The 25,188-nt window shown below is 46.3% G+C and overlaps 1 protein-coding gene across 6 annotated transcripts in view; it reads left to right on the top strand.

Moving 5' to 3' along the window:
* The window catches only part of LOC138189011 (uncharacterized), a 252,813-nt gene that overhangs the window by 173,896 nt on the left and 53,729 nt on the right, over positions 1 to 25,188 (top strand). For all 6 annotated transcript variants that reach the window (XM_069131158.1, XM_069131161.1, XM_069131164.1 and 3 more), the window contains one exon: positions 23,972 to 24,110. In XM_069131158.1, coding sequence (XP_068987259.1) covers positions 23,972 to 24,110 — 139 coding nt within the window. The remainder of the gene's footprint in view (positions 1 to 23,971; positions 24,111 to 25,188) is intronic.

The following is a 25,188-nucleotide window of genomic DNA, read 5'->3' on the forward strand; positions in this document are numbered from 1 at the left end:
GTACGCGGCAAGGGCAACGAAATTTTTCGCGACTCGTTGCGCGAACAGTCTTCGAAGATTCAAATCGAAGATAATGAAATTGAAAACTGTTTGTGGAAAAGCGTTGCATGCACGGTACGCGAGTATAGACGCATTGAATTTCGATTTCGTGACGCATACGATCGGCATTTGCAGCATCGACCGGCACACACGACGGCACAAAATTGAATATCAACCCATCGAACTGCAATCTATCTATCGATTCACGTCCTTGCTTCCTCGTTACCTTGAACGCTCATATTCCGTGGCTAATCAAGAGGCGAGGTCGACGTTCGATCGCGTATCGAGGCGATCGAGGCGCGCGTACGAAATTGCTCGGCAAACATCTTGCCGTGTCTTGCATGCAGATCACCCCGTACCACGATGCGAAACGTTTGGAGCAACGGCGTGGTTCGTTCCCGTTTCCGCTCCCGTTCCCCTTCCCGTTCCCGTTCCCGTTCCCGTTCCCCTTCCCGGTTTCGCAGACAAGAAACGCTCCATTCCGTCATTCTTTGCCCCTCGATCCCTGAGCAAACGTAGCCGCCGCTCTCCGCTTTCTCGTTCGGAATTCGAATCGAGTACACGCGCGAATCGCGTTTTTCTCGACCAGCTCCGTCTCGCTTTTATTTCTTGCCCGTTCCCGTTGCGCATTTCCGAACTCGGTTTGACCTCCTCCGCAATGGTAATAAGGAAATGAATCCGCCTCGTTGCTCGACCGCGATCATACTTTGATACTCCTCCATGTACTCCGGATAGGCTGCTCCAAGCTAAAGGCACTTTTTATTTAACGTTTGCTCCTAAATTAATTGGACGTTTCGAATAGCTATTTCGTATTGCTTTTGACTTTTAATCGATGTTACCGCGTAACGGTGTCGCCTCGTTTTGAACGATAGCGGTTCTCATCGTAATCAACGTGGTGGTGGAGCCTTTGACGTGGTGTATCATCGTAAAATTCTATTATACCTGGTATCGGGGATGTTCGCTTAAGAAGTTCTCTGCTACAGTTTATGGTGTCTTCCTCAAATATCTTTGGCCCAAAAACGAACCGATAATAACGTCGTCTATAAACATTCTGCACAGTCCTGATCATCGTAATCGTAGTGGTTTATTCCGCGATGGTTGAAAGCTGCGACGCGAAGCGTTCGGAATAAGAGAAACTTTCCTTGACCATAGAGATATCATTGTTGTTCCGCCATAGAAACGAAGGGAACGTGTAACGAACAATTGCGATGAAGCGAGCTACCGGAGGCCGGTAGCTCTATTCAGCCACGCCGCTACCTGTTGTCCTGTCGTTCGACGTGGATCCACTCGTCGACAAGATGACTCTCGCCGGTATACAAATTGGCCGAGCGTTGTCGTACCTTATTAGCTGACGATGCACGATCCATTATTTCCTCCGAAACAATGCACACAGCGTGCTCGTCCCGGCATCTCGTAATCGATACATCGTCGACAGATAAAAGTTGGTCGACGCACGCCGTCAGGCGGAGAATCTCGACTCGCCGAGTCGACGGAACGGCGCGGCGACGAGAGAGAGTTAGCCCCGGAGAACGCAGAATGGTGGAAAAAGGTGGATGGGACGCGCCCGCTGTGATAGCGGCTGAGAAGGGGTCGCCGATGGCGAGCCCTGCTGGGACTTAATTAGTCAAAGCCCTTGCCAGCTTACTTGCAAGTGCCTCATTAGGGCCGATGTCGCGTCTCGTAATTGGAACGCGCGTCACGACTAATTACGCGAGGATGACGCCCACGGTGAAATAAAGATTTGCCGGTATGGCGGTCCCTCGCGGTCGCCGTTCTTCTCTCGAATTTAACTCATTTCGTCTCTTGCGTCGTCTATTTTCTTCGGTCTTGCGGACACCCGATACGCCAACTCGTCGAAACTAGATTCGCTTACCAGTCGATGTAGCTTCGGTGCACGCTTTCGGAGAAATTCAGATGCTGCGCAGACGCGTTCGAAGAAACAGATCGTTGTATCGTTGTATAGGTATAATCGTTGAAATTTTATCCAAGCGTTTTTCAAATGAATCGCTGTTAAGAAAGAAACGGGAACGCGTGCGCGTCTGCCGATATGTTGTCACGCGAATTTTTAAAGCCGAAGCAGCGAGATACTTTTTGCTTTGCGTTTGCTCGTCCGTGTCATAGCCGGTTAATAGAAGCGTAAATAATAAGGCGTCGCGTGCCAGGTTGCGTCGATTCGTGTGAAACTTTCAGCTCCGGATTACCTTTACAGGTAATATACACGCAAACGATATCCCAACGCAGCCACCGGTGTCTATCGATGAATCTTAACTCAAGAGACGATATAGAATCGCTCTTCTTATATATACCGTGCTTCTCTGTGTAGCATCTGGTTTCTAATTCAGAGAAATTCAGCGTGGAACTTTTCTTATCCCCGTTGACGACGTTCTCCTCGCGAATTCCAACAAATAAGATTTTGTTCGTGCTCGGTGCGATCCAACCGCAGATTCGTTTCGTAACGAAGTTAGTTCTCGAAAGCCGAAAATCGAACAACGAACGCTTCGCTCGAATCTTCCTTTCCGCGTTTAATACGATCAAGATCTTACGGGCCCTCTAATTTACACACCGGCAAGCTTAGACGCGTGATAAATTTCGGTCGGGTAACCCACTTTTCCAAGTAATATCTGCATGCCGGGGCGGATTTCCAGCGAGTCGATAGGTTCCATCGGAATTCGGTTTAACGGGAAGTCGTCGCCGGGAACGATGGCGCGCAACCTTAAGACGGCAATTTGTCAAGCCTTGTGTCATCCGCGTAAAACCCTCTCGTTATTGACCTTCAACGTGCCGACAGGGCTGCGTCGCCATGGAGTCTTTAAGCCCGCATTCACGGCCCGTAAAATTGCCTATCGAGGCCTCACCGCATCGCGCCGCATTCGCTACGGCCTTTAATTATTCCCAAACGGTTGCGTCGTATTTTATCGGCCGTCGAAGGTTGCCGTCGTTCGATCGCCCCCGGGTTTCCTCTACCGCCCTTCGCAAAAATCTACCGAGTCGTGCGATTTTACGCGGTAAAGGTCGACCTGGCTGGACGCGTCCCGCCGTCCACCGATTTTCCAACTCATCGACACGATGTTTCCATACTACCAGTATACACTGGCTCACGAAACCATTTGAACGTTTGCAGAAACCTTTCATGAATGTTCGTTGATCTGTTTGTTTCGATGTCGCCTTATGCCTCGAAGGCTACGTTTTAATGTGAAATGTGTAGCTAAAAATTGAAGGAGCCTGTCGTCAGGTCAAGCTAAAAAACATAATTTTTAAGTCGCGCAGCGGTTTATCATCTTCGATGTTCGAATGTCGTTCAATATTTATCTCAATATTGTGACAAGCAGTTCTTAAATTATTTCAATATTACGATCGGTATTTCTCGATTTATTAAAAGTACGTGCTTTGCATCCGAATCGAACGAAAAATAATTTTGACAGCATAAGATTAATTTTAACGTTGTTTTCCTGTAAACACGGGGGCACCTACGACACCTATGTTCTTCGCTTACAATATTGATTTGACTTTGAAGAGAGAGAGATGGTCGTTCAACATTCACACATGATAAAGAAATTTATCTTTCTTTTATCTTCGTCGCAACGTCAATCGTCTTTGTCCTATTCTTATCCTATGATAAGAATTCCTTAAATTTCTAAATATCTGTTGCTAGCAAAATGTCCGCGTATCGTCGATTTCTGAAAATTTCACCTTCCGGTATCCAATGAACAGTGGAAACGGAAATTGCGGGGGTTTACCGTACATAAGTTCGGGAACCTGACTGCAGAACGAGGGTAGGTAGCGTCGTCTAATATCGCAATGCGATCTACGCGCGATTTCTCGCGATATTTAAGAGAACGCGAAAGGGTGTAGCTCGAAAACTTGCGAGAGGTTTACCCCCGCAATTTACAAACGACCTGGTGGTATTTCGGGAACGAGCGCCTGGTAGAATGGAATAAAAACAAGCAGATAGGGTTCTTTATTTCGAGACTGGGGTTCCATGAAATATTCAAGTTTCTCGTAAACGAACCATGCGATAACGAGGCCGAGTGCACCTTTAAAGCTGCCTCGTTTTCTAAAGTCCTCCACGGCCCGTCATTTGACACCTAAATATTTTGCGAGTGTCTTGTACCGTTAAGTTGCTGTTGCAACAAACTTCTGTCATTCAAATTTGTAGTTTGTTAATTAAATTTGGCACAGATTGTCTTTGTATTTGCTGGACTGACTGCTTTCCCTGTTTAATTTTCAGCCGCAACTGCAAACCGATTTGTAGAGTCGGTGATGATCGAATCGATTACTGGAGAAAGTTTAACACCAAAATATAAAATTTGTGGGGAAAAAATAATAGTGAGAGGAACAGTGGCCGCAAGCTGGTTCACGCATACCCTTATTTTCCAAGTTACCCTTATTTTCTTACTACCGAAGGATACGACGAAACTTGATACTTGCACCAAATTACGATATAGAAGTATCTGTTGCAGCTGGTGTGAATGAAAAAACGCGAAGGAAAATCAAACGTTTATCCATACGTTCCTCTAGAAATCGTCGAAATCCTCGCAAGTATGTCGTTGCAAATCTATCGTTTCTATGAACAATTGCGAATAGTCATTTTACCTATTTTGTGGTACTTCTGGTGTCGAGACGGAACAACGAATTCGTATATTCGAAAACTTTTCCAGCCTTCTTACCGCAACTTTCGTCCTTTCAAATCCTCGCGATTAATGACAGTAATTAACCGGTGTAATTCGCGATCGATTGATTGCCTTCATAACTCGATATCCGTATACTTAGAGGGTCCCTCGAGTTTGACACGAGATAGGAACGTTCTTCCAGTCCTTGAAGGAATCCAGATATTCCTGTGGGGGATGGTCGGAGGGGATCGTGAAGGGCAATATAATCCGTCGGAGGGCTCGCACGGTATTTTATTACAAACTAGTCGATGCCGAGAGCAGGATAAACGCGGGGAGGCTGATGGAACAAGGAGGAGGATGAGCTTTTCGGGATTCGGACAAAGGGAGGAGGCTGTCCGTTCTGGTCGCAACCCTTGTATTGTTTCGTTAACGGTAATCCGAAGCTTTCGCTGTCCCGGCATTTCGGATGAAAGGATTTCGCGAAAGACGCTGGAACGACGTATTTTGTTAAAAAAAAAAAAAAAAAAAGAAAGAGAAAAATAAATAAAGAACCAAAAAAAAAAAAAAAGAGAAAGTGATAGGGGGTAAAGCTGACGCACGCGTGCGGCAGGAATTTGATACGATGACACATCGAGAGTATTTTCAAGGGTGTAGAGAAACAGAAGATAGAGGCATAGAGTGAACGTAAATTTTGAAATCACGATCCTTCGTAACCTTTGAGACGTCGTGAGACAAAGTACGCCTTTCTCCTTCGAATGTCGGCCAGAACTTTTCCAACCCGCTGCATCTATTTTCGATAGAATCGCGTACGATTTATCTGAGCACACGCAAGCTTTTCCAAACGATACGGCCGATTAACAACAAGGATAAATGATCGATTAAAAAATTATACATCGAATAGGAGTAAAGTGGGATGGAAGGAAATAAGTGGTGCTCATTTCCACGGATTTCGAAAACCGAAAGCGAGTTCGTGAACGGACGTTCACCTAATTATTATTGTTGCTGTTATTACGAGGATATTATTACGGCGGCGTAATTATTAATACGCGCGTACGGTGGACAACGTTTTGCCGGCTAAATTGGACGTTTCGTAATTCTGTTGCCGTTATCATTATTGTTATCATTATCATAATTATTGTTATTGTTATTACGATTATTTCGTGGAGGGGTGAAACGCGGCATATAATAATCGCGGCATGAAGCGGTGCGGCCATATAATTATACGATTTCAGGGCCGCAAACCGTGGCAACAATTGCAGCCACGGCTTCGATGCGACGTGACCCGTCGCGTCGATAATTGACGACCCGCCTTTCCACCCTCTTTCTTCCCTCTTTCCTCCCTCTTTCTTCCCTCTTTCTTTCTTTTCTTTAATTCCAAACGCTATCCCTCCAGCGCTGCGATCGTTGCAAAACAATTAAATCCCCGCGAAACTCCGAAGCCATTGTCAATCGCGATCGATGCGGCGGCATTCAGCTACCATTTTTAATTCGTCCTTTTTAAGTAAACTACGAATGTCGATACGGCCCATATTAACGGAGCTCGTATCAGTGGCACGCCGCGCAATTCCTACTTTCCTACTCGGATCGATGGAGATTAAATTCCGTTCCTGGGATGCCGATCGCCAACGATTCATCGACCGCTTAATTTCTCGCGCGCAATGCGAGCAGAAAGACAAAGAGGGGAACGATTCGTGGCGGGTAACGAGCTGCCGGAGAAATATGAAAGGCAACGACGAAGGCGACTGCTTCCGGTGATGCAAATTCGACCATTTGTACCGCGGCATTCGTATCCGAGTATCCAGGCCGATCGTTCGCGCTTTCAGCCGCTTCATTTTCGCGTTTAGGTCGTCGCCAGTTATATTTACATGGAAAGTCTCTGCTCTCTACTCGGTGAAATGCGACGTTTTCCGTAAATGACACGGTAATACAGAGTATTCCGGTAGGCCAGTATTATCAGTCTAACAAGCGATCAAACGAATTATTTCGATCGGTGGGAGGAAATCTTGACGCGTTCGTTATAAATCTGAGTCTGACGTTATACAACGCTGTTAGATAATTTTATACAATGCTAACGGATAATTTTCATACAACGGCTGTCTCTGTGTCGTAAAACTATTTAAGAGAATAATCTTTGAAACTGAACCGAAACTGAGCGAGTCTTATCTCGAGAAAGAATAAAAGATATAATATGTTTAATTTACCATTAACTTGCTAATATTCTTTGGAGAACCTAACGTTATTATGAAGCGTTTTTTCCCACGATTTCTTATAGTCAAATTGGTATTATACGCGTGACGTAAGAGTACGTGTCTACTCAGAATCGCGCCAGTAAACGCGTTAAATTCGGCAAATCACGAGTGAAGAGAACTATCGACAGACCCGATTTTTGAGAAGGATCTGTGCCGCTTATGAGGAAATCGGATCGAGTTTGCGCCGCGATCCGCGACAGCTTTCGGTCGTTCGCCGCGAGGTCTACCTCGTTTATGCGACATGACAGTGCTTTAATAAATACCTATCGTCGGTAAGACGACGGCAAGAGAGCGGCGAGAGGCGGATATACAAAGACAAAGGGGCGAACGGTAGGAAGAATAGAAATGTGCGGCTGGAAAAGAGGGAGGAAAAAGGATGCTTCAGGGGATGAGATAAATTGAAAGAGCTCTCGAAGTTGTCAACCTCCGCCGCTGGTCACCCCGCTTCACCTTTTCTCTCTCTCTCTTTTATTCTAGCTTTCATTCTTTCTTTTCATTTCTCACTTTTCTCTCTTTCCCTTTTCGTTTTCACGTTCTATATAAATACACGCGATATGATTTTCACCCGATCGGAACTCTACTGTCTTTTCCATGAAAGGCAGAAATGGATCTTCGATTTTTGATAAAACTTTTTATAATTCTTTTTCCTCGTGTAACCGTACGATAACAAATAATTCGAATTATTATGAAAATTTCTTCGTAATTTCATCGTTTCTACTTCGCGTCTCGCATTCGCGTCTCTCACGGATATCCTAAAAATACGCGTCGATTTGGATGATACCTGGTGAACGTGTTAAACTGAATGATCGGCTCCCCGATCGCTAAAAGAATACGAGATCTCAAAGAGCCTGGTATGATTTAGTGTCACGTTGTACGTTTCGAAGCCGCGAGCCTGTACACACGTAGAGTTTCGCGTGTTTGCTTATTTATTTATTTATTCAGGACGCTTCGAACGCTCGTCGCTTCATGAATACAATATTAGACATTTCCCGGTTGTGGTCCCGTAGATTCCACGGGAAACTTCTTACGGTCGGACTTCCTGCCAGCTAAAGCTGGAGTAGGATCACGCGCACCTGTTCGTATCAACGTCGAAGTACAGCCCACTTATAATCCAGTCTCTTTCTTGATACCGTCCTTTAAATCACATTTTCGTCCCTCACATATATGCTAAAGAGAATCAGTGTCTTTCCTTTTTGCCTGTCGAGCATCGTTGTACGTTCACTTTGTTTCTTTACTCGCACGGTCAAAACGTATATGTTTACTTCTGCCATGCTTTTATTTACGTTCCTCGTTCATTTATGCGACACGTCCAGCTCGCTACTCGAAGAACTCGAGCAAATATATCTAATGTTCGAGTATTTAATGCCTTTAAATTGAAAGCGGCACTCGGCTCGACGAAGCGCACAAAGCGGGCGCAAAGGATCGTTAAAAGAAAAGAGGATGGGCAAAACTGGAATGGTTCGTTCTCTCTCTCTCTCTCTCTCTCTCTCTCTCTCTTCGTAAGCTGAAAATTGAAAGCATTTCGCGAAACCGTCAAAGGCATAAATCTAACGGCGAGAAACGTTAAATAAAAGGTAAAATATAGCCCGCGATATATTTACGGGGAGGCAGGGTCAGATTAAAGCCTGGCCGTGGAGCATAATCAATAGATTCGAATTGTCTGGCGTGACAGCGCCGCAATATCGGAATTCTGCCAAGTTTCGTCGCTACTTGTATCGTCAACCATAGGAATGTCTCCCTTTTCTCTGTGTTCCCCTTCAGCTGTTGCGGCGGACGTATTCGTGTGGGTGTAAATTCGAGCTGCTTTCTCGGATTCTATAACGAAATCCCTTCTCATCGTTTGGACCGTGAGACGGATGAAAACTTGGCTACTTTTAGACCTTTGAGGCAGCTTTTTCGGGGCGTGTTTCGGTGACATTTTCAGCTGGCTACAAAAGGGCTTAGAAGATATTCGGTGATCGTAGGAGAGTCCGTTGAGCCGTTTTTTTTTTTTTTTTCTTTTTTAATAAACTTCACTGTACTTTCCGATAGATTTTTAGATTTAGCTTCGAATAATCTATCCGCGCTTATATATAACAAGATATAACATATAATTAGACTGCGTTATTTTTATGTACTTACGAGAAATTGAAAGAAGCAAGAATGGATGAAACGCACGTAATGTACAAAATATGTAAAGCGTCCAAAATATAGTTAACTCGTTGTATTATTTATTGGACGAAAGCGTTCTATTTTTCGAAATATAAATTTGTAAACATCCGCGGTATATCGTTCTACGTACTTCTACGTAAATTCATAATCGCCCATACGTTACGTTTCTATATACGCATATATGTATATTTATCGATTAGACAGTGCCAAGTTTATGTTCCGTTCGCGAACTAGTTGCTTTCCTTGTTTCTCTTTGGCAATTCGAAAATTGAACCGAATATCCGCTTGCCGAATACGCAGAAAACGTATACTCTAATAGCGCACATACGTTTCCACGCTAGAAACATCGACACGTATATCGCACGAAAGTGCTCGGCAATTTGATTTATAGATCGTAATTTCAAGTTGCTGGAGAATATTTTATAAACGTAAGATAAGCAGTGGAGCAAGAAGCAGTGGGTACAATTCGTTTCTCATTTATATTCCGTATTCATGCAGATCTTGGATTCACGAAGCTGTACGACGGAAGCTACGACGATCCAATCTTGTCGTATTTCAATCGTTTTTAGCGATCTTTCAGCATGAAACTAGCAATTTTTCAGAGCGCCTCCTGCACCTTTTACATAGTACGAAACAGGGATTTTTGCGCGCATGGATTTATCAAAGATCTTCGCGTACAATAAAATTTTTCGCGTCGGGCGAGCACGAGTTGGAAAATAGGGGTGGAAAGTAAAAGTTAGCCTTTCGAGACAGTCACGAATCCATTTTCGACGAGAAAACACGAAGCGCGTCGCGATACCGGAGAAAAGAAGCTGGGAACGGTGCCGCTTCCACCCTCTTTCCGGCTGTGGCGACGCGGAAACGCAATTTTCTCCTCTGGCGTTTCCACGCCGCTTCCGCGTTCTCGTTACGGCCCGCTCTGGAACTCTATGAATTGTGCAATGTCTTTCCCGTGTCGCGGATTTCCACGGGTTTTATGGTGATTTCGTGAGCTGGCCCGTGTATAGGCACAGCCGCGGATCCAAGAGCGATTTCGACGAATGAATAACGGATGAACGTCTGGCCAGACTCGATGCCGCTATCATCTCGTTTCGATCTTTCAGTCGCTTCAATTTCGTTACCAGTTCACCGGCTTAACCATTGCCTTTTCTTTTTTTTTTTTTTTCTCCTTTTTTTTTTACCCTCTCGTTGTTGTTCGCTTTTAAGAACGCGCTTTAAACCGACAAATCATTCGTTTTAAGTTATTCGCCGAGTATCGTAAGTCCCAATACCGAAGACAATGGGTGAAACGAATCGATAGGAGCGATATTTTGTTAGGGTTCGGTATTGTTAGGGAATTTGAGCGGAACACGGGAAGGGAGTCGGTGGTGTTAATTGTATAGATTTAACCGGAACCGGGTAAATATGTTTTGTCGGAGTTGAACAGTTTCTCACGATTGCATCGTCGTGCTTAAAATAGTTAAATTTGCAATTTGTTGACATAGGAGAGGGACCGAATGGAACGTGGATGGTTCCCAGTTGATTTTGAGGAATTAATGATGTTGGCTTAGCCCAGCGCGCTCCGAATTGTATTACATTCTCCCCGTCGAATCGCTACTTATGCTTTTTAGCTGAAAAACCGTGGGAGAGAGGGAGCTTTAGCTCGGATCAACCGCGAACGCTTCCCGACTTCGAATCACCGAATTTTACCATCGAAAAACGACTTTTCCCTCGAGTCGAACCTCGCCGATCGATTGACTCTGAAACGAATACGCGATGGTGTTTCGCGACGCTCGTCGCACGAACGCAATACACTTGTCGCATCGCGGACATGGCATAATAATAGCGTTCAATTATTAGAATTTCTTTTTAACCGGCAGCGTCGTGGCAACGTGGTCAAATATTCGTTTAAAGCTGATCAACCTACGTATTCGCCGCTGCTACCGAACTACGGCTCTTCCGCCTTTGAAATTCCATATTTATCTTACCTTCGTTCTCATACGTCATCGTCCACTGCTCTGTTTAATCGTCCGATGAACTTTATCGCGATCGACCAGCGGCCAACTATGGGGCAAAGGATCTCAGTATGCCGTTAAACTATCCTCCTCAAGGGCAGATGACGCAAGAAGAATTTTCATTATGCCACCACACCAAATACAATCGGTGCGGCAATCAGGTTGCTTCACCCTCGGTTTAAACTCGTTTCGAGGGTCAATAAAGGACCTCCCACCTCCTTCTTCTCGTTCCCTCTAGTTCGCTCTTCTCGTTTCCCTCGCGACCTCTTACCCCCTTTCTCTCTTTCTCTCTTTCTCCCTTTCTCTCTCTAGCTCTCTACGTCGACACGAGCAAGCACGACTCTTCACCGACCCTTTCGTACCCTTTACCGAGTAAATCGCGAAACTTGTTTCTGTTAATGCCTCGACGGCGGCGTCGAGCCACTCGAATCGGTGTTTTGCAAATTGAACTGTAAGGCCGCAAGAGCCACGGGCAGCCGGCGATTATGCCGAAGGCTAGAGTTTCGTGACGAGGATTACGAATCTCGTAACAAACGAGCCTTTTATTCGCGCGGTGTTCCAACCTCTCTCGACTAAAGTTATTTCCCCAATGGAAATTGGACGCGCGCGCGCGCGCCCCCCTTAGTTTCACCTTTGCCCGATATACGGAATAATGCGCGACGAACGATTATAAACGGTGCGAATTTCCCCATCCATTTCTGTCGTTTGTAAAATCTTTTTCCCGCTTCGATTCCACGGTTGATCGCGTTCGAGTTTGTAATCTTTTCACCGAACGCAACGGTTAGGGTAAAATGATCACCTGCTTTCATTTTCCGTTGTTTCTTCGCGGTGACAGCGCGTATACTAGCGTCCACGCTGGGCACGAAACACTCGAGACTCTTATTTACGCTTAAGGTAGGTTCTATTTAACGTTGGCAAGTTTCTCGAGATTTCTGAACAGATGTATACTCTTAATCGCTCTGCTTTTTAATTTGATTTTCGTACACCGATTCGTTTCGGTGCATTGCAACAAATATTAAAGACTACGTTTAGTTAACACCGAGTGCCTAGGTAGTTGGAATCGAGCCGCAACGCGTTTTGTTCGCGTCCTCTCTTTGCCATTGGCAAGGGAAAAAGTGCAAGAACATCCGGCACGTCAGATCGCCGGCTATTGTGATCCGGATCAATGGCAATGCCCGCGCTGGACTTTTATCGACACGGACGAGCTTTGCGTCGAGAATGAAAAAGTACCGTATCAACGTTATACCGTGCCGCGAACTATTGCCAGGCCCTTTGAAGCGCCAATCAATTATGTATAGCGAATGAAAGAGACGAGGCCATTTTTTCTCTTACCTCCTTTGTTCGCCATCTAGTTTCTGGTTCTGCTTCTTTCGTCGCGTTGATCGCGCTCTCTATCTCGATCTCTTTTTCGGAATTTCCGCTCCTTTACATTATCCAGAGGACGTTGTTTCGACTTCTTGCGTTCTCGGATACTGTAACAAACGATGTTCAAATCGACTGTTACGACTCGAAATAAAAAATTGAACTACGAAATCGTATAATATCGAGTTTACGGTAGATCATGGATACGATATCCGTTTATTTGCAAGCGTACGTCGAAAGTCTTACTCACGAGCTTCGCTGTGGATGCTGTCGATGCTGCGTTTGGTAAGCAGCTCGTGAAATACTTGCGAACAATTGTAACCGGTCTAGACCCAGCACGAGAAATCGGACTCGAGCGCTATGATTCGTTCGGTTGATCAATTCCCCGCCACGGAAACACGGAGGTTTCTCCGAGAATGGAGTGCCACTTCATCGATATTATTTTCCCATTCCGGTTGGTTGTGCAGCCTCCGCTCGATCTCCTCGTAGCCGGCTCCTCGGTTATTGGACCAAGGACCTGTTCCCCTGAATAACAAATGCTTTCGACCGTACCGACACGTACATTTCTCCTCCTCGCGAGCACATTTCTGTGCGTGCAACGGCATGAGAGAAAAAACAGCAAAAGGCAAATGAGAGAGAGAGAGAGAGAGAGAGAGAGAGAGAGAGAGAGAGGGAGGAGGAGGAGGAGGAAACGCGAAAGCGCTGGGAATGAATAAAATTGGAGACGTGGAATATTTCGCCCTTGGGAGCAGTGGCCATTTTACGCGCCATTTCAATCCGTGACGTCGTCATCGACAACGAACACACTCTCGCTCCCAAACGACTGGGAACATTTTCGATTTTTTTCATACCCTAACTCTTCCACCCTTCGCCCGGCCTTCCAATCTTCATGCTCGTTTTTCATTCGGAAGTCGAAACGTCGATTATCGACCCCCGCCGTGAAGATCGTGTTCTGTTTGTCGATCCTGATACATGCTTACCACGCGATGTATCAGTTTTATAGTCGCGTGAGAAGACGGATGTCGAATCGGAATCGATGCTCGAACGACATCCCCGAAGGTAAACCGAGAATGACGCGGCGATCTTAAAATGAAATCGAGGATTACGATTCGCAAGTTAAATGGAAGTCGGTTCAAAAGTGAAACGAAAGGTACGTACGGTTCCTAAACCAGGTCGAAACTGATCGCGTTTATTCCGTGGCGTAAATGGGACTGCGAAACGAGGGCAGGTGAAACGGTTGAAAATCGTTAGGTTCTATTATCGTTGGATATCGAAACCGACAACGCTGTCACCGGGCTATGCATTAACTGGCCGACGAAATCTAACGGCGAAACGCGACCGACGAACAAAGCTGATCTTCGACGGCAATTGTTGCCCTCGAATCTAGAAAATCGAATATCGTCTGCGCAAATCGGATGTGAGAAAGTTGGAGCTAGTACGTGGGCGCGTGTAAAGGGCGTAATGGATTGCCAGACAGGGAAAGGGAAAACGATTAGAAAATTGGTAAAGTTGGAAGTAGGGGTTGAGATAAGAGGTGTGGGAACGTGGGAAGACTTAGGGGTGTACGCAGAACGGTTAGGAATCGAGGGCGTGTTGTTACGTGTCGGCCGAGGAGAAGAGGACGAGCGGATGGCAACAGCGGCGATGTTGGAAGCGAAAGAATACAATGCATGGGGTAACAAAAACAGGAACAAAGGACCAGTGAGCGGAACAACGAAATATCGAAGGACAAGGGACGTTGCGGTGGGAAGAGGAGCTGAATCGAAGCAAAACGGGCAATACGCGTAATACATATATAGCGGGTGACAAAATGGATTAAGAGAGAACAGAGGAAGAGGGCAGCAGAGCGTAGGACGAGAAGAATTCGTGGAAAAATCGGAGAGAAAGAAGAAAGGACACAAAGAGACGGAAAGGGAAAAAATCGCCGAGTTGGGGCTCGAGGCTGGGAAATACAAGGACGGGTCGCGATGGGTCGAGAGGGATCGGGTGAAGGGGCAAAACTGCAAGCGCAGCAATATCAACTTTCGTCCTCGTAAAACTTTCCAGCGCTGACGGCTGACAGCTGTCAATGACGGGCGAAAGCGAGGGCGAGCAGAAGCGCGAGGATGAGCAGAGGAGGAGGAGGAGGAGGAGGAGAAGGACGAGGCTGGTCGCGGTTTCCACCCTTCTCCACTTATTCTGGCAGCCAGAGTCCCGGTCCCTGCACGTCTACGTCGCCTGACGACTGTCAAAGTGTCAGGGATCCGCGGCGCGCTATTCTTCTCTCGGCCGACTGACGATAATTCACTTGGCGTCCCCAAGATTCGACGTAGGCCCTCACACGAGACGCCCGTGTTCGCTTTTCCGTTGGTCCACCGCCGTCGTCTCCATTGCCGCCCCATCGTCGTCGTCCCCATCGCCGTCCCTATCGCCATCGTCGTCGTCGCCGCGGCATGGCCGGCTGATAAAAAGATAATGGATCGCCGCGATCCGGTGTCACACGGAAGAAGAACGAGCACCGGTAGCCTGGCTCGTATCAACCTCCAGAGGACGCAGCTGCGAAGCAATTGCCGCGGTCTGCTCGGAACGTCCTTTGGCCCACGGAAAGGAGGTCCCGAGAGAATGAATCAACCGTGTCCTTGGTTCTTCGAGAGGTCTGCAAGAAATTACGAACCAAGCTGGTTCGATGGAATCGCCCGTGCTTTCTCTGTGTACTTGGATTTCAAGAAAGGAGAGAATTAAGATATTTCGGATCGATCTGGTAACCGAGGGAGACGACGCATCCCTCGAACCGTTAACAGAGAAAACTATTTTATTCCACCTGTCTCTTCTGACTTGGCTTTCTACTTAAAAAAAGGAAAAAAATAAAAAAAAAAAAGAAAGTTTATTCCATTTCTGTTTAGGCAGTTATATTTATAAAATACGTGTAGCATGAAATTGATTCGCTTTTCCGTCAATGTTTTACAGAACGATACTTGTTTATCGATCGCGTTTGAAAACTTTTTATTTCGAATCGTTTGGACAACGTTTCCATTCGGTTGTCAATCCGATATTGTTTTGCCCATTCGGGAAACATTGATTTCATTTGACCTACATGCTTCAAAAGGAAGCTAGACAAAGGTCGGCAAAAATCTTGAAAATCCGATGTAACGTTTTCGAAACGAGAGAACAATTCTGTTGGCCTTTACGTTGTAAATTGTGAGCGCTTTCAAGACAAATCTTGTAATCTCCCTTTGTCTTTTATACCCATCGTTTTCATTCGTCGCCGTTCTCGGTTTGTGACTGAATCCCATAACTCTGAAAACGTCATGCGACGGATGATTTCACAAAATCAACGAGATTCGTGGTTGCCGGAGTCGGAGGGGGCAACGGCGAACGACGGAGAACAACGAGAATGTAGAGCGAGATGGACATGGACTGAAAGCGCGAGGGGAAAGGGAGTCGCGAAAAACGCGCGTAAAATCGGCGACCGATCGAAACCGATACCACCCGCTGATTGCCGAATTCGTTAACTCTTTTGAAAAGCACGGCTAGAGGTCGGTGAGAGAGCCGGCGAAGGGAAACAGGAAGTAAAGGGATGCGACACAGTGGTGTACAATGTTGCAGGTTTGCCGTGTGTTGTTGCGCGTCTCTTCTCTCGCCGCCCCTGCCACACCTCCGCTACCTCTCAACGTGTTCCTGGTCCCTCCGCGGTGTTCTGGTTGTTCCAGTCGCGCCGCGTGCGTCGACGCCGAGAATAAAAGTGCCGACGAGTCGGCCGGTTGTAATGGTTAATAGTTGCTTGTACGAGAGTATTTCGAGCCGGCTTCGAACCAGTCGTTTCGCCTCGTTGCAACGCGTTTCCACTGAAAAGAGCTTTTGTTCGCCGGATAAAAGAGAGACACGCGATATTTGATCTAACGCGAGCACCGGGGATTGTTTAAACGTTCGAACGAAGAAGCGTTTCCAGATTTCAAGTACGGAGGGGGCGGGGACGGGGGCGGGGACGGGGGACCGGTCTCGCAACGCTTGAAATTTGGCTAAAGTTTAATTCTCGATCCACCGCCGTTCTTTGTAATCTTTCGACAAGTTTGCATCCGTGAAATGGACTCTCGCTTTTTCCCTCCGCCTGGGGATTTTCATTTCGCTCTACGTCACTTTTAGAACTTTATATCGTTTGTATCGCGTTTGCCACCGCGGCCGATGTTTCTCGCAACTGAGAGAGTCGTTCCTGCCAAAAGTATTCGACACACGGGCAACATCAACGCTTATACACCTACGATAAGCGTTCTCCGAGGTGCGTTTACGTTTAGGGAAATTTACGCAAGACGAAATTCTTTGCGTAAATCGGCTTGTTGGAAACGGCACCCGCAGGACCCCGGCTCACGCCACTTTTCGTTCTGATAAGTGATATATATTAGGCCCGTGCACGGTTTATAGCCAAAGTTTCGGTCCTCCGTATCAACGCTATTCCCACTGGGAGATGATCCAGCTACTTAATCTCATCCGACCACATCCGTATTGGCAAATATTTCATTCGCTCGCTTTAAATCTTCATTTCCTGTTCTCTCCCACTGGTAGTAACCCATATGTATTTTCCCAGGCGATTTTCTATTCCACCGTTGATCAAATTATTCGATGCTTCGTTATCCGGATCGAAACCGTTATTTCGATATTTTTAGCTTCCCCGTAGTTTTTTGCAGGGAGAGAAATTGGCTTTCTTTTTAATTAATCTCGTTTTTAACGAACATTTGACACGAATCCAAAGTAACGGCTTACAAATGAAAGGAAACGCGGCACGTAAAGATCTCTCGTAATTATTTCGGAACTACTTCATGTCCTTCTATCTTAATGACGTAGGGAAACATAAAAATGGTCGTCTTTCGCCATTTAATACCGACGATAAGAAGCGAGTAGTAATGTGACAGCGTATGGTATCAAATAATTTATAATCGGCTCAATTCGTTCGCGTGACTGGCATTTAAACTCGTCACGCGCACGACACGTGCTATTACGAACGATTAGGAACGTGGTATCGAAAGGCACGATTTATCTAGCCACCTACTCGACTCTGGTATTACGACTTCGTGACACAGTTCGAATTCAGCGACTTTCGGTCGCGCGGAAAACACGCTACAGTCTGCCGGTCGCGTCCCTGCTATAATGTTGGACGTGAAAATTCACCGCGTCGTGCCATGAACAACAACCAGTATTTTTCCATTTCGCGATGGCATTTATACGATAATTCACACCTAATCACGATATCAAGATTTATTAATTAATCGGTGTAATACGATTTGCGTTGTGCGCACGGTTAGCACGCTTGTGCCGTGGTCTTGAAGTCGATCGAACGATAGCTGTGAAGCTCGAATTCCCTCGATAGCGAGGATATGAAATTTAACGCGAAACGAGAAGCGGAGCTGTTGGAATTAGAAAATTACTCGCGCCGTCTGTCGTTGCATGTTTCAAGGAACGTTCTTTCTTATCACAGCGAATATTCGAGTAATCGAAGCGTGTACACTGGCTCGATCGGATCTCACGCCACGGTTCGTTCGCCTCTCTTTTTTTTTTTTTTTCAGTTTAATCGCGGAGCGATTCCGGCGCGCGTGAAATTTCTGCCATTAGTTCGATTTCAATCCGAAGAGCTGAAAGCAGAGTCGGGGTCATACCTTCTGCAAACGGGAATTCATCCGAGAGATTGTATACTATCTGTGCGATTCGATCTGCACTATTTAGATCTGTGCACCTCTCTCATCGAATCCCTATCGCGGGACGCGCGACAGGCCTCTATTGTAATCTCGAACTTACGAACTAACGATGTTGCCGCTGACGATTGTTTGCACGATGAAGCGCCGATAATACCGTGTCCGCCGTGATATTGAAAACAATTTATCGACGGAATGATGCGAGCCGTGTGTTCGCTTCTTCGAAGCGCTATTGTTCCCCAGCGGGCGAACGCGATCACGATCCGCAGATTTAGAAACCGGCACTAGAGAATTCCAAGGTTTCCCCCTTTTTCCGTAAATTACGTTTCGATCGAACAATAGAATCTCTCGTATGTCTGAATTCTATTAAAATTCTTCCACGTGCCAAGCGAAAGGCGATTATGTCTCGTGGAGCAGATTCGAAATTAAATAAATATTCAATCTGCCAGCTTTTGAGCGGACTGATTTTACTTCTTTCGTTCGCCCGACCTTTCGTCGATCCCGCGAGATCAAATTTATATCTGACGAGATATCATCGGCGAGCCTCTAATTTTCTAAAGAAATCAACGCTCGATACACGGAGGGAGCGAACGATCGATTTCTCCTGGTCGATAATGGGATTGCGAGGGGGTGGCGTCTTTTTACGCGGCGTCAGCCAGTCGCGGTGAACCAGCGATTTTTCGCGAGGGTTTTCTACGAATCCGGAAAACGGGGCGGTGTTGGTCAAAGATTGATCGAGCGGCGGGAAGAAAAATGAGCGCACGCGGCCACGGAAGATCGCGTGTCGTCGTCTTAATCAAGAAATTTCGGGGCCGGCCACGTGACTCCCCGGCCCCGACGCGCCCTCTCCGTCGCTACAAGCAGGGTGTATTTTGTCGTGGGCCATTTCTGGGGTAAATTACAGCCACGCAGGAGTCGTTACGGCTGCTTGAATACCGGTGAAATGGATCGTGCCGGGGATAAAGAATGAAAAATTGCCGCTACCGTTATATCGCGTGTATTGTCCGACGGTTTTCTGAAAAAAAAAAAAAAAAAAAAAAGAAAAAAAAACAGCCCAGGGCAAAATAAACGGAAAATTCCATTTTTCGTTAACGCTCGCGCTACGTTACCGCCGTGATTAAAATCTGTCGTTTATTATCGCCGATTGATAGTTTATTCCCGTTTTATAAATGCTAATGTCGCGCCCTTCCTCTTCTTTCCATCGTAAAAAATATAAAATATTTTACGATTGAGAACGGAGAAAGATTTTCTTTTGTTTTTCCTCGGGAACGATACAAATCACGGCGAATCGTAAATCTCGTTTGATTTACGAGAATTTCGAACCTCACCGACGTTCGCAATTATACGCGAAAGCGAACTGAAGTCGCTTTCACGGCAAATCTTCTGTACTATATCTTCTTTGCCGTATGTACGTTTAACGAACGTGCATCGTTTTCGCGTTACAACAAGACGACACGATTTCAGGCAGCTCGTGCACTCTTCTTCCCCCCCCCCCCCCCGGCAATTAATTTTAATTGGCGTAACGTTCAACAAGAGGCGAAAGCAAAGCAACAAACGCCGTGGTAGACGGTAGATCCCAAGGGGGTCGTCCGTGCAATTTTTCTAATCGTCGTCCTTATTATTCTTGTCGCTATTATCCTTATTATCATTGTCCAATTGGAGAACGCGGTCCATTTCCGGGGAGACGTACGGCCACCCGGGGATCGTTGTTCGTACGAAGAATGGGCTGGATACGAGCCGGTAAGAAGCTGGTCGTAGAGAAGTAACGACTCGTTCGTGAGAATAAACCTTGCGTAGTTTCGCGCATCTCGAATTCCCGAACACGTGCCCAGGCTCGTTTCTTTAACGGAAAATAAGGTTGCTGGATCTTCGCGGGTTCCTTTACCGTGCACTTGTTTCGTTCGACGTAAATACGCTAACTGACCGATATTTTTCTCGAATTTCGTTCAACTTTCAATCGAGACACGCCAGAGTTTCCAACGCCGAGGAATGTTTTGTCCAAAAGTCTTGTGCGTCGTACAGCAACGAGTAAAAGATTCTACCAATCTCCTGTGTGATTTTGCGTATATTTTTGGCCTTGTATTGGACGTTTCCTACGACTTTTTGACTTTAGCGAATCGTAGGTGGTGACGCGTCTTTTCGTGTACGTACATTTTACGCTACACGTTAATGGGATTTTATCGTTGAGCGTGAAATCGACAAAGAAAAGGATATTGCGAAATCTGTAAATATCGAGGAATGTTACAATGTTTAAATCTCGATTTCCAACCTATACCCATTTCCAACATTAGCCGACAACGAAATCTTGTAACCGAATCAGCCATTGCGGAAGATTGCTGATTGTAGTATTTCAATTTACCCGGTTCTAAATGTAGTACCACAAGCCCCGTGGCTATCGCCTTTATTTGCTCGAGTCTCTTTTACGACGTGACTACCTCCTTTCGTTCTGTCATTGGAAACGTTTTACAGTCGAGCGGACAACCTCGGCGGATAACATATTTGCGTACGAATAAATGCATGAACCTTAATTCCGACAAATTCGAATTCCACCAGCTGACCAATGACCAAAACCTCGTCCGAGTATATCTAACATTGGCCGAAGGATCGAACCAGTCCGGAAATAGAGAAGAAGCGAACAATCGGTGAAAAGCTGGAAGAAAATCGGCAGAAAAGAAGCGATTCGTCAGATCGGCACGGCTGAGTTTCGAGGGTGAAATCGATAGCAGGTGGTGGCGGTGAGTCCCTGGAGCGAATCCACTACCTCTACGCCCCTTTACCCCTTCGTCCTCGCGTCTCACCGACGCCGGCCACCCTCGGGCATTTATTTATTTTCATGCGGTTCGAATGCCGCGGGTTGCCTCTGCTGCTTTTCGACGTGCCCGGAACAGAAAGGAGAAGAGAACATCGGGAGCAAGGGAGAGGGTGGATGGAGGGTGGATTTCGAGGGCGGAGAGGGTAAAGAGAGAGAGAGAGAGAGAGAGAGAGAGAGAGAGAGAGAGAGAGGGAAGGATGGAGAGCTCACGCGCGATTCACGGCGGGCTCGTAAAATCCGCGGGCGAGACTCGAAATCCGTAATCACAGTTCGCACCAGCGCGGCGCAGCGGCCCAGTCGCGATGGAGAATCTCGCCCCTAGGGTAGAAGGGGCGAGACCAGCTACCAGAGCATCGGAATGGAACGAGAGGGGAAAAAAAACGGTCGAATGTTTCGCGGTGGCTCTTTCCTACCCATCCTGTCGCGAAATCGAATCTTCCTGCGATCCCTTTCTCTCTCTCTCTCTCGTTCTCTATTCGCCGTGTAGCCGCGCCACGCCGATACTGTTTAGCGATAAGAACTTGGGATTGCGCGTAAATGTCGGCAGCCGGCTTCTCGTTTTTCTTTACGGTTTAATTCTTTGGCCGAAGAAACGGCGACAGCCGAAGAAGCACGACACTTTGCGGTCGCTGAGTTACGGGCACACCGTCGTTGTTTATTTAAGGGTGATAGTTAACTTCTTGAATGAGAAAACAGAGGATCCCCGTTAACGAATGCGTCCGTTCCACCCCTCTTCCGGGAATTGAATTCAATTTTTCATGTGCACGAGCATTTCATACAGCGTGTTTCATATATCAGAGGGGGAAATTGTTTTTCTTTCGCCAGAAGAAACACGATTTGACACTCTGTGGATGTAACGAAAGGCTGGAAGTGTGTTTTCCAAGGAACGCGTCGGTGAAAAAACTTTCGAAAATGACAGGCGTCAATATCAGCGAGCGTCGTCCCCTTCGAGATAAGCGTAACAGCGGGAACTCTTAAAACGCTTCCTTCGCGCTTTATTATTCTATCAAACCCTCCGGGGAAAGTGGCTGCTCTCCGGGGAGAATAAATTTTTTTATTCCACATTAAAAGCGGGCAGACATCTGTTCTATCGACCGAAGACGCGTCGCGAAACGTCCTGTTAAGAGCAAAAAATGGCACACGGGTAGAAAAGAGGAAGGAAAAGAGAAAGAGAAAGAGAAAGAGAGAGAAGGGAACAACGATAGGAAGAGGCGTGTCGTCAAAGAAGAATCCAATTCGATTATTTTCTCTCCGATGTGACGCTGTTCGTTCCGAGCGTGCCAGGCTCGATCTTAACAGAGACGCGAAAACGATTGCCACAATTAGATGAATCAACATTCCGACACGCCGACGGTAGACGACAATAACAGCTTTTATTTACGAAGCTTTTACTTAAAGACACGACTGGAAAACGTCGCTTGTACCTCGCCCGTTACTTTCGTTCCGCGACCCTCCCTGGAATAATATTTTTCCCGCTCTCCCTCGTTCAGGCCCGGAATGAGATTCAATTAACCCCTCATTAAGAATCGCGCAACGAAATGCCCGTCTACGTTTTGTTTATTTACCCTGTCGTTTCCTTTTTACCGTCGCGGCAATTGCACCGTTGTGTTTCTCCTAGAGAGAAAGAGAGAGCGAGAGAGAGAGAGAGAGAGAGAGAGAGAGAGAGCCAAAGCGAGGTTCAACGAGTAAGAAGGATTGACTTATTTATCAGTTGTCGAGACTTGTCTACTTTTTGCCAGACGTCATTCGGTCACGCGACACTGCTCTACAATCTCGTTCTTCCTTTCTTATTGTTAGCCGCTTGAACTAGCAAGTGGAACTATCGTATTATACCATGCGATTTACAAATTGCATTCGACTCTGGAATTACCAGGTGGTGGAAATTGGAAATAGGATTACATACGTAGCTGTGCTATGCTTTCTATATGCGTTCTCTTCTTAGTATGCGAAGGGGTGAACAGCACGATAAATCACACTTCTTGTCTGTCGTAGAATAGCGATTTTAAAATTGGATATGTTGCAACCAGTTTCGTGCCTACACGCCCCTTCTCCAACGATCAAACAATGTTAACTGTTTTTTGTCCGTTTGCGGGTATTAATTTCAATTAAGTTGGACTAAAACAACAATTAAACCGATACACCATCGATTTCTTGTAAGAGACATTGTAAATTAACATCGATCGAACGAACCTCCCTGCCTCTTTTTCGCGAGTAAAAAAAGTTCTATTCTCGTAGAAAAACTATGGCTATCGAGCTGTGTCAACGATATTCTACGCGATGCATTTCGCTGTTTGTCGCGCCATTGACGCCATTGAGTCATGATAATCTGTTTTCAAATACGAATCGTTTAAAGGTTGTTCGTGATGCAATGTAACAAATTAGAAGGAAAATCAATTGCAGCTAGCTTGTCTCGAATAATTCTGTTACTTTTCCCTATAATGTTTTCGCCGTGTGGCCTTCCCCTATCGAGAATTATTCGACCAGCTGTAATCCAATAAACTAATTGCGCACTTAGGAGAACGAGTCTATCGGTGGAAGGAAAGAAAGCGATACATGGCGTTGTCGCAAAAATGGATCGCTTTCGCTGCGTGTGCACGGTCAGGTGTTCATCGAGGGGTTGGTCGCGCGGAGAGAAAGGAACGATGCACGAGGGACATCGCCGGGTTTCGATTATCGTCGATAACTCGGCTGGATGTATCCCTTCCGTGCTATGGCTGTAGTTTCCGGAAATTCGCTTCGCCCCTAGGATTATCCCGTCCGGGGAATTCCCATCTCGGCGCCATGGTTATGCGGCGCCCTTCCCGTTACCGCGCTCCGTTCAACCCTTACTTTCGTCGGCGTATCATCGCCGTCTCCACGGTTCTTGGCCCTTTTGTCTTCGAACATCGCCGCGATTTGTCTCATATTACTTCCACGAGAATATTACGTTGTCTCTTCTTCGTTCGGCGGGAAGAACGTATCGCGTTCGACGACGACGCGGCTTCGAACGAAGATTGCGTCCGGAAATGGACACGCCGCGATACGACATTTTTCGCAGATGGCGTCGACCGATCCAGTCTGTTCACGTGGATGTTTGCGATATTTGTTTCAGAATGCACGTTTCCACTGAAATGGGAAGGCACCTGGTTTCAAAGCGGAGTCAGACAGCCGATCGTGATCTCCAGGAATGAATTGTCCAGCAAGGGTAGGTGCCTGCACAACGAGGGCGACAAGTTTCTCCTGGTTGATCAGTGAGTACACGCTCTATTTTGCTTTGTACCTTGTAAAACGTATTGGTTTCGCGATATCCGAACTCTCTCGTCCAATAACTTCGCCATTAAAATATCGTTACACGATACATTAAGAACTTGGAGATTATTACTTGCGATCTTCTGTCGTAAATTGGTGCATTTTTATTAAGACATCCTTGTACTTTCTGTTCAATATTAATTGTTATAAAATAGTTCAATGGCTTCGCCTTCGCTTCAAACAGCGTGTGCCACGATTTGGACGGATAGTCAGGCTTCTATTCTAACTTATTTTTTATCTATAATTATATATTATTATGAAAATTTCATTATTAACGCTACTCTCTGCTTGTGCAATAACATCCTAGTACCAGAAACGATAACGTTTCCTGGTATCGGATCACGTCAAAGGCAAATTCGGAACGCGGAAGGCCAATCATCCTTCGAATCTCGTCGAAAATCACGAAACGAAACGAAACGAAACGAAACGAAAAGTTAAATCCAGAAACGAAAGTTTCGTGGAATGTCAACTCGTTAGAAAGAGGCGAGGCGAGGCGAGGCGAGGCGAGGCGACGCGACGCGACGCGACGCGACGTACAGATTCCAGGCAATACGATTGGAAGCGAGTTTCGCCGCCGAGTCAGAAGGGGATTAAAAGCGGTATTACCAGAGGGGGTTGCAGTTGTTTCTTCGCTAGAGAGGTACACGCGAGCGGAGGAAAGAGGGAACCGCGTCGATTCGCCGCGTAATGTTCGTGTCACACGAGCTGACCGAAGTTTTCGTAGAGATTTCTATCGGGTTCGCCTGCAAAGTGTCCGATCGATATAGCGTCGAGCGAGATAGAAAAAAAAAAAAAAAAAAAAACGCGGAAATGGCACTGGCACTGAGGTATCGTGGTTTCCGGTTGATCCGGTGAAGTTTAAACGGCAATCGCGGTTTCATTTCGATTCGAATACGAAGAGCACAGAGGGAAAGATACGACAAGTCGCATCTTTTGCTTTCCATACCGAAGATCATGGAAGAGAAATATGATAAATACGTCTGAGGTTTTCTGATTTTCGTGTTACTCTATGACCAAGAG

Source organism: Bombus flavifrons, chromosome 18 (genome assembly GCF_040668555.2).
Source record: "Bombus flavifrons isolate JBK064 chromosome 18, iyBomFlav1_principal, whole genome shotgun sequence".
NCBI classification, from domain to species: Eukaryota; Metazoa; Arthropoda; class Insecta; order Hymenoptera; family Apidae; genus Bombus; species Bombus flavifrons.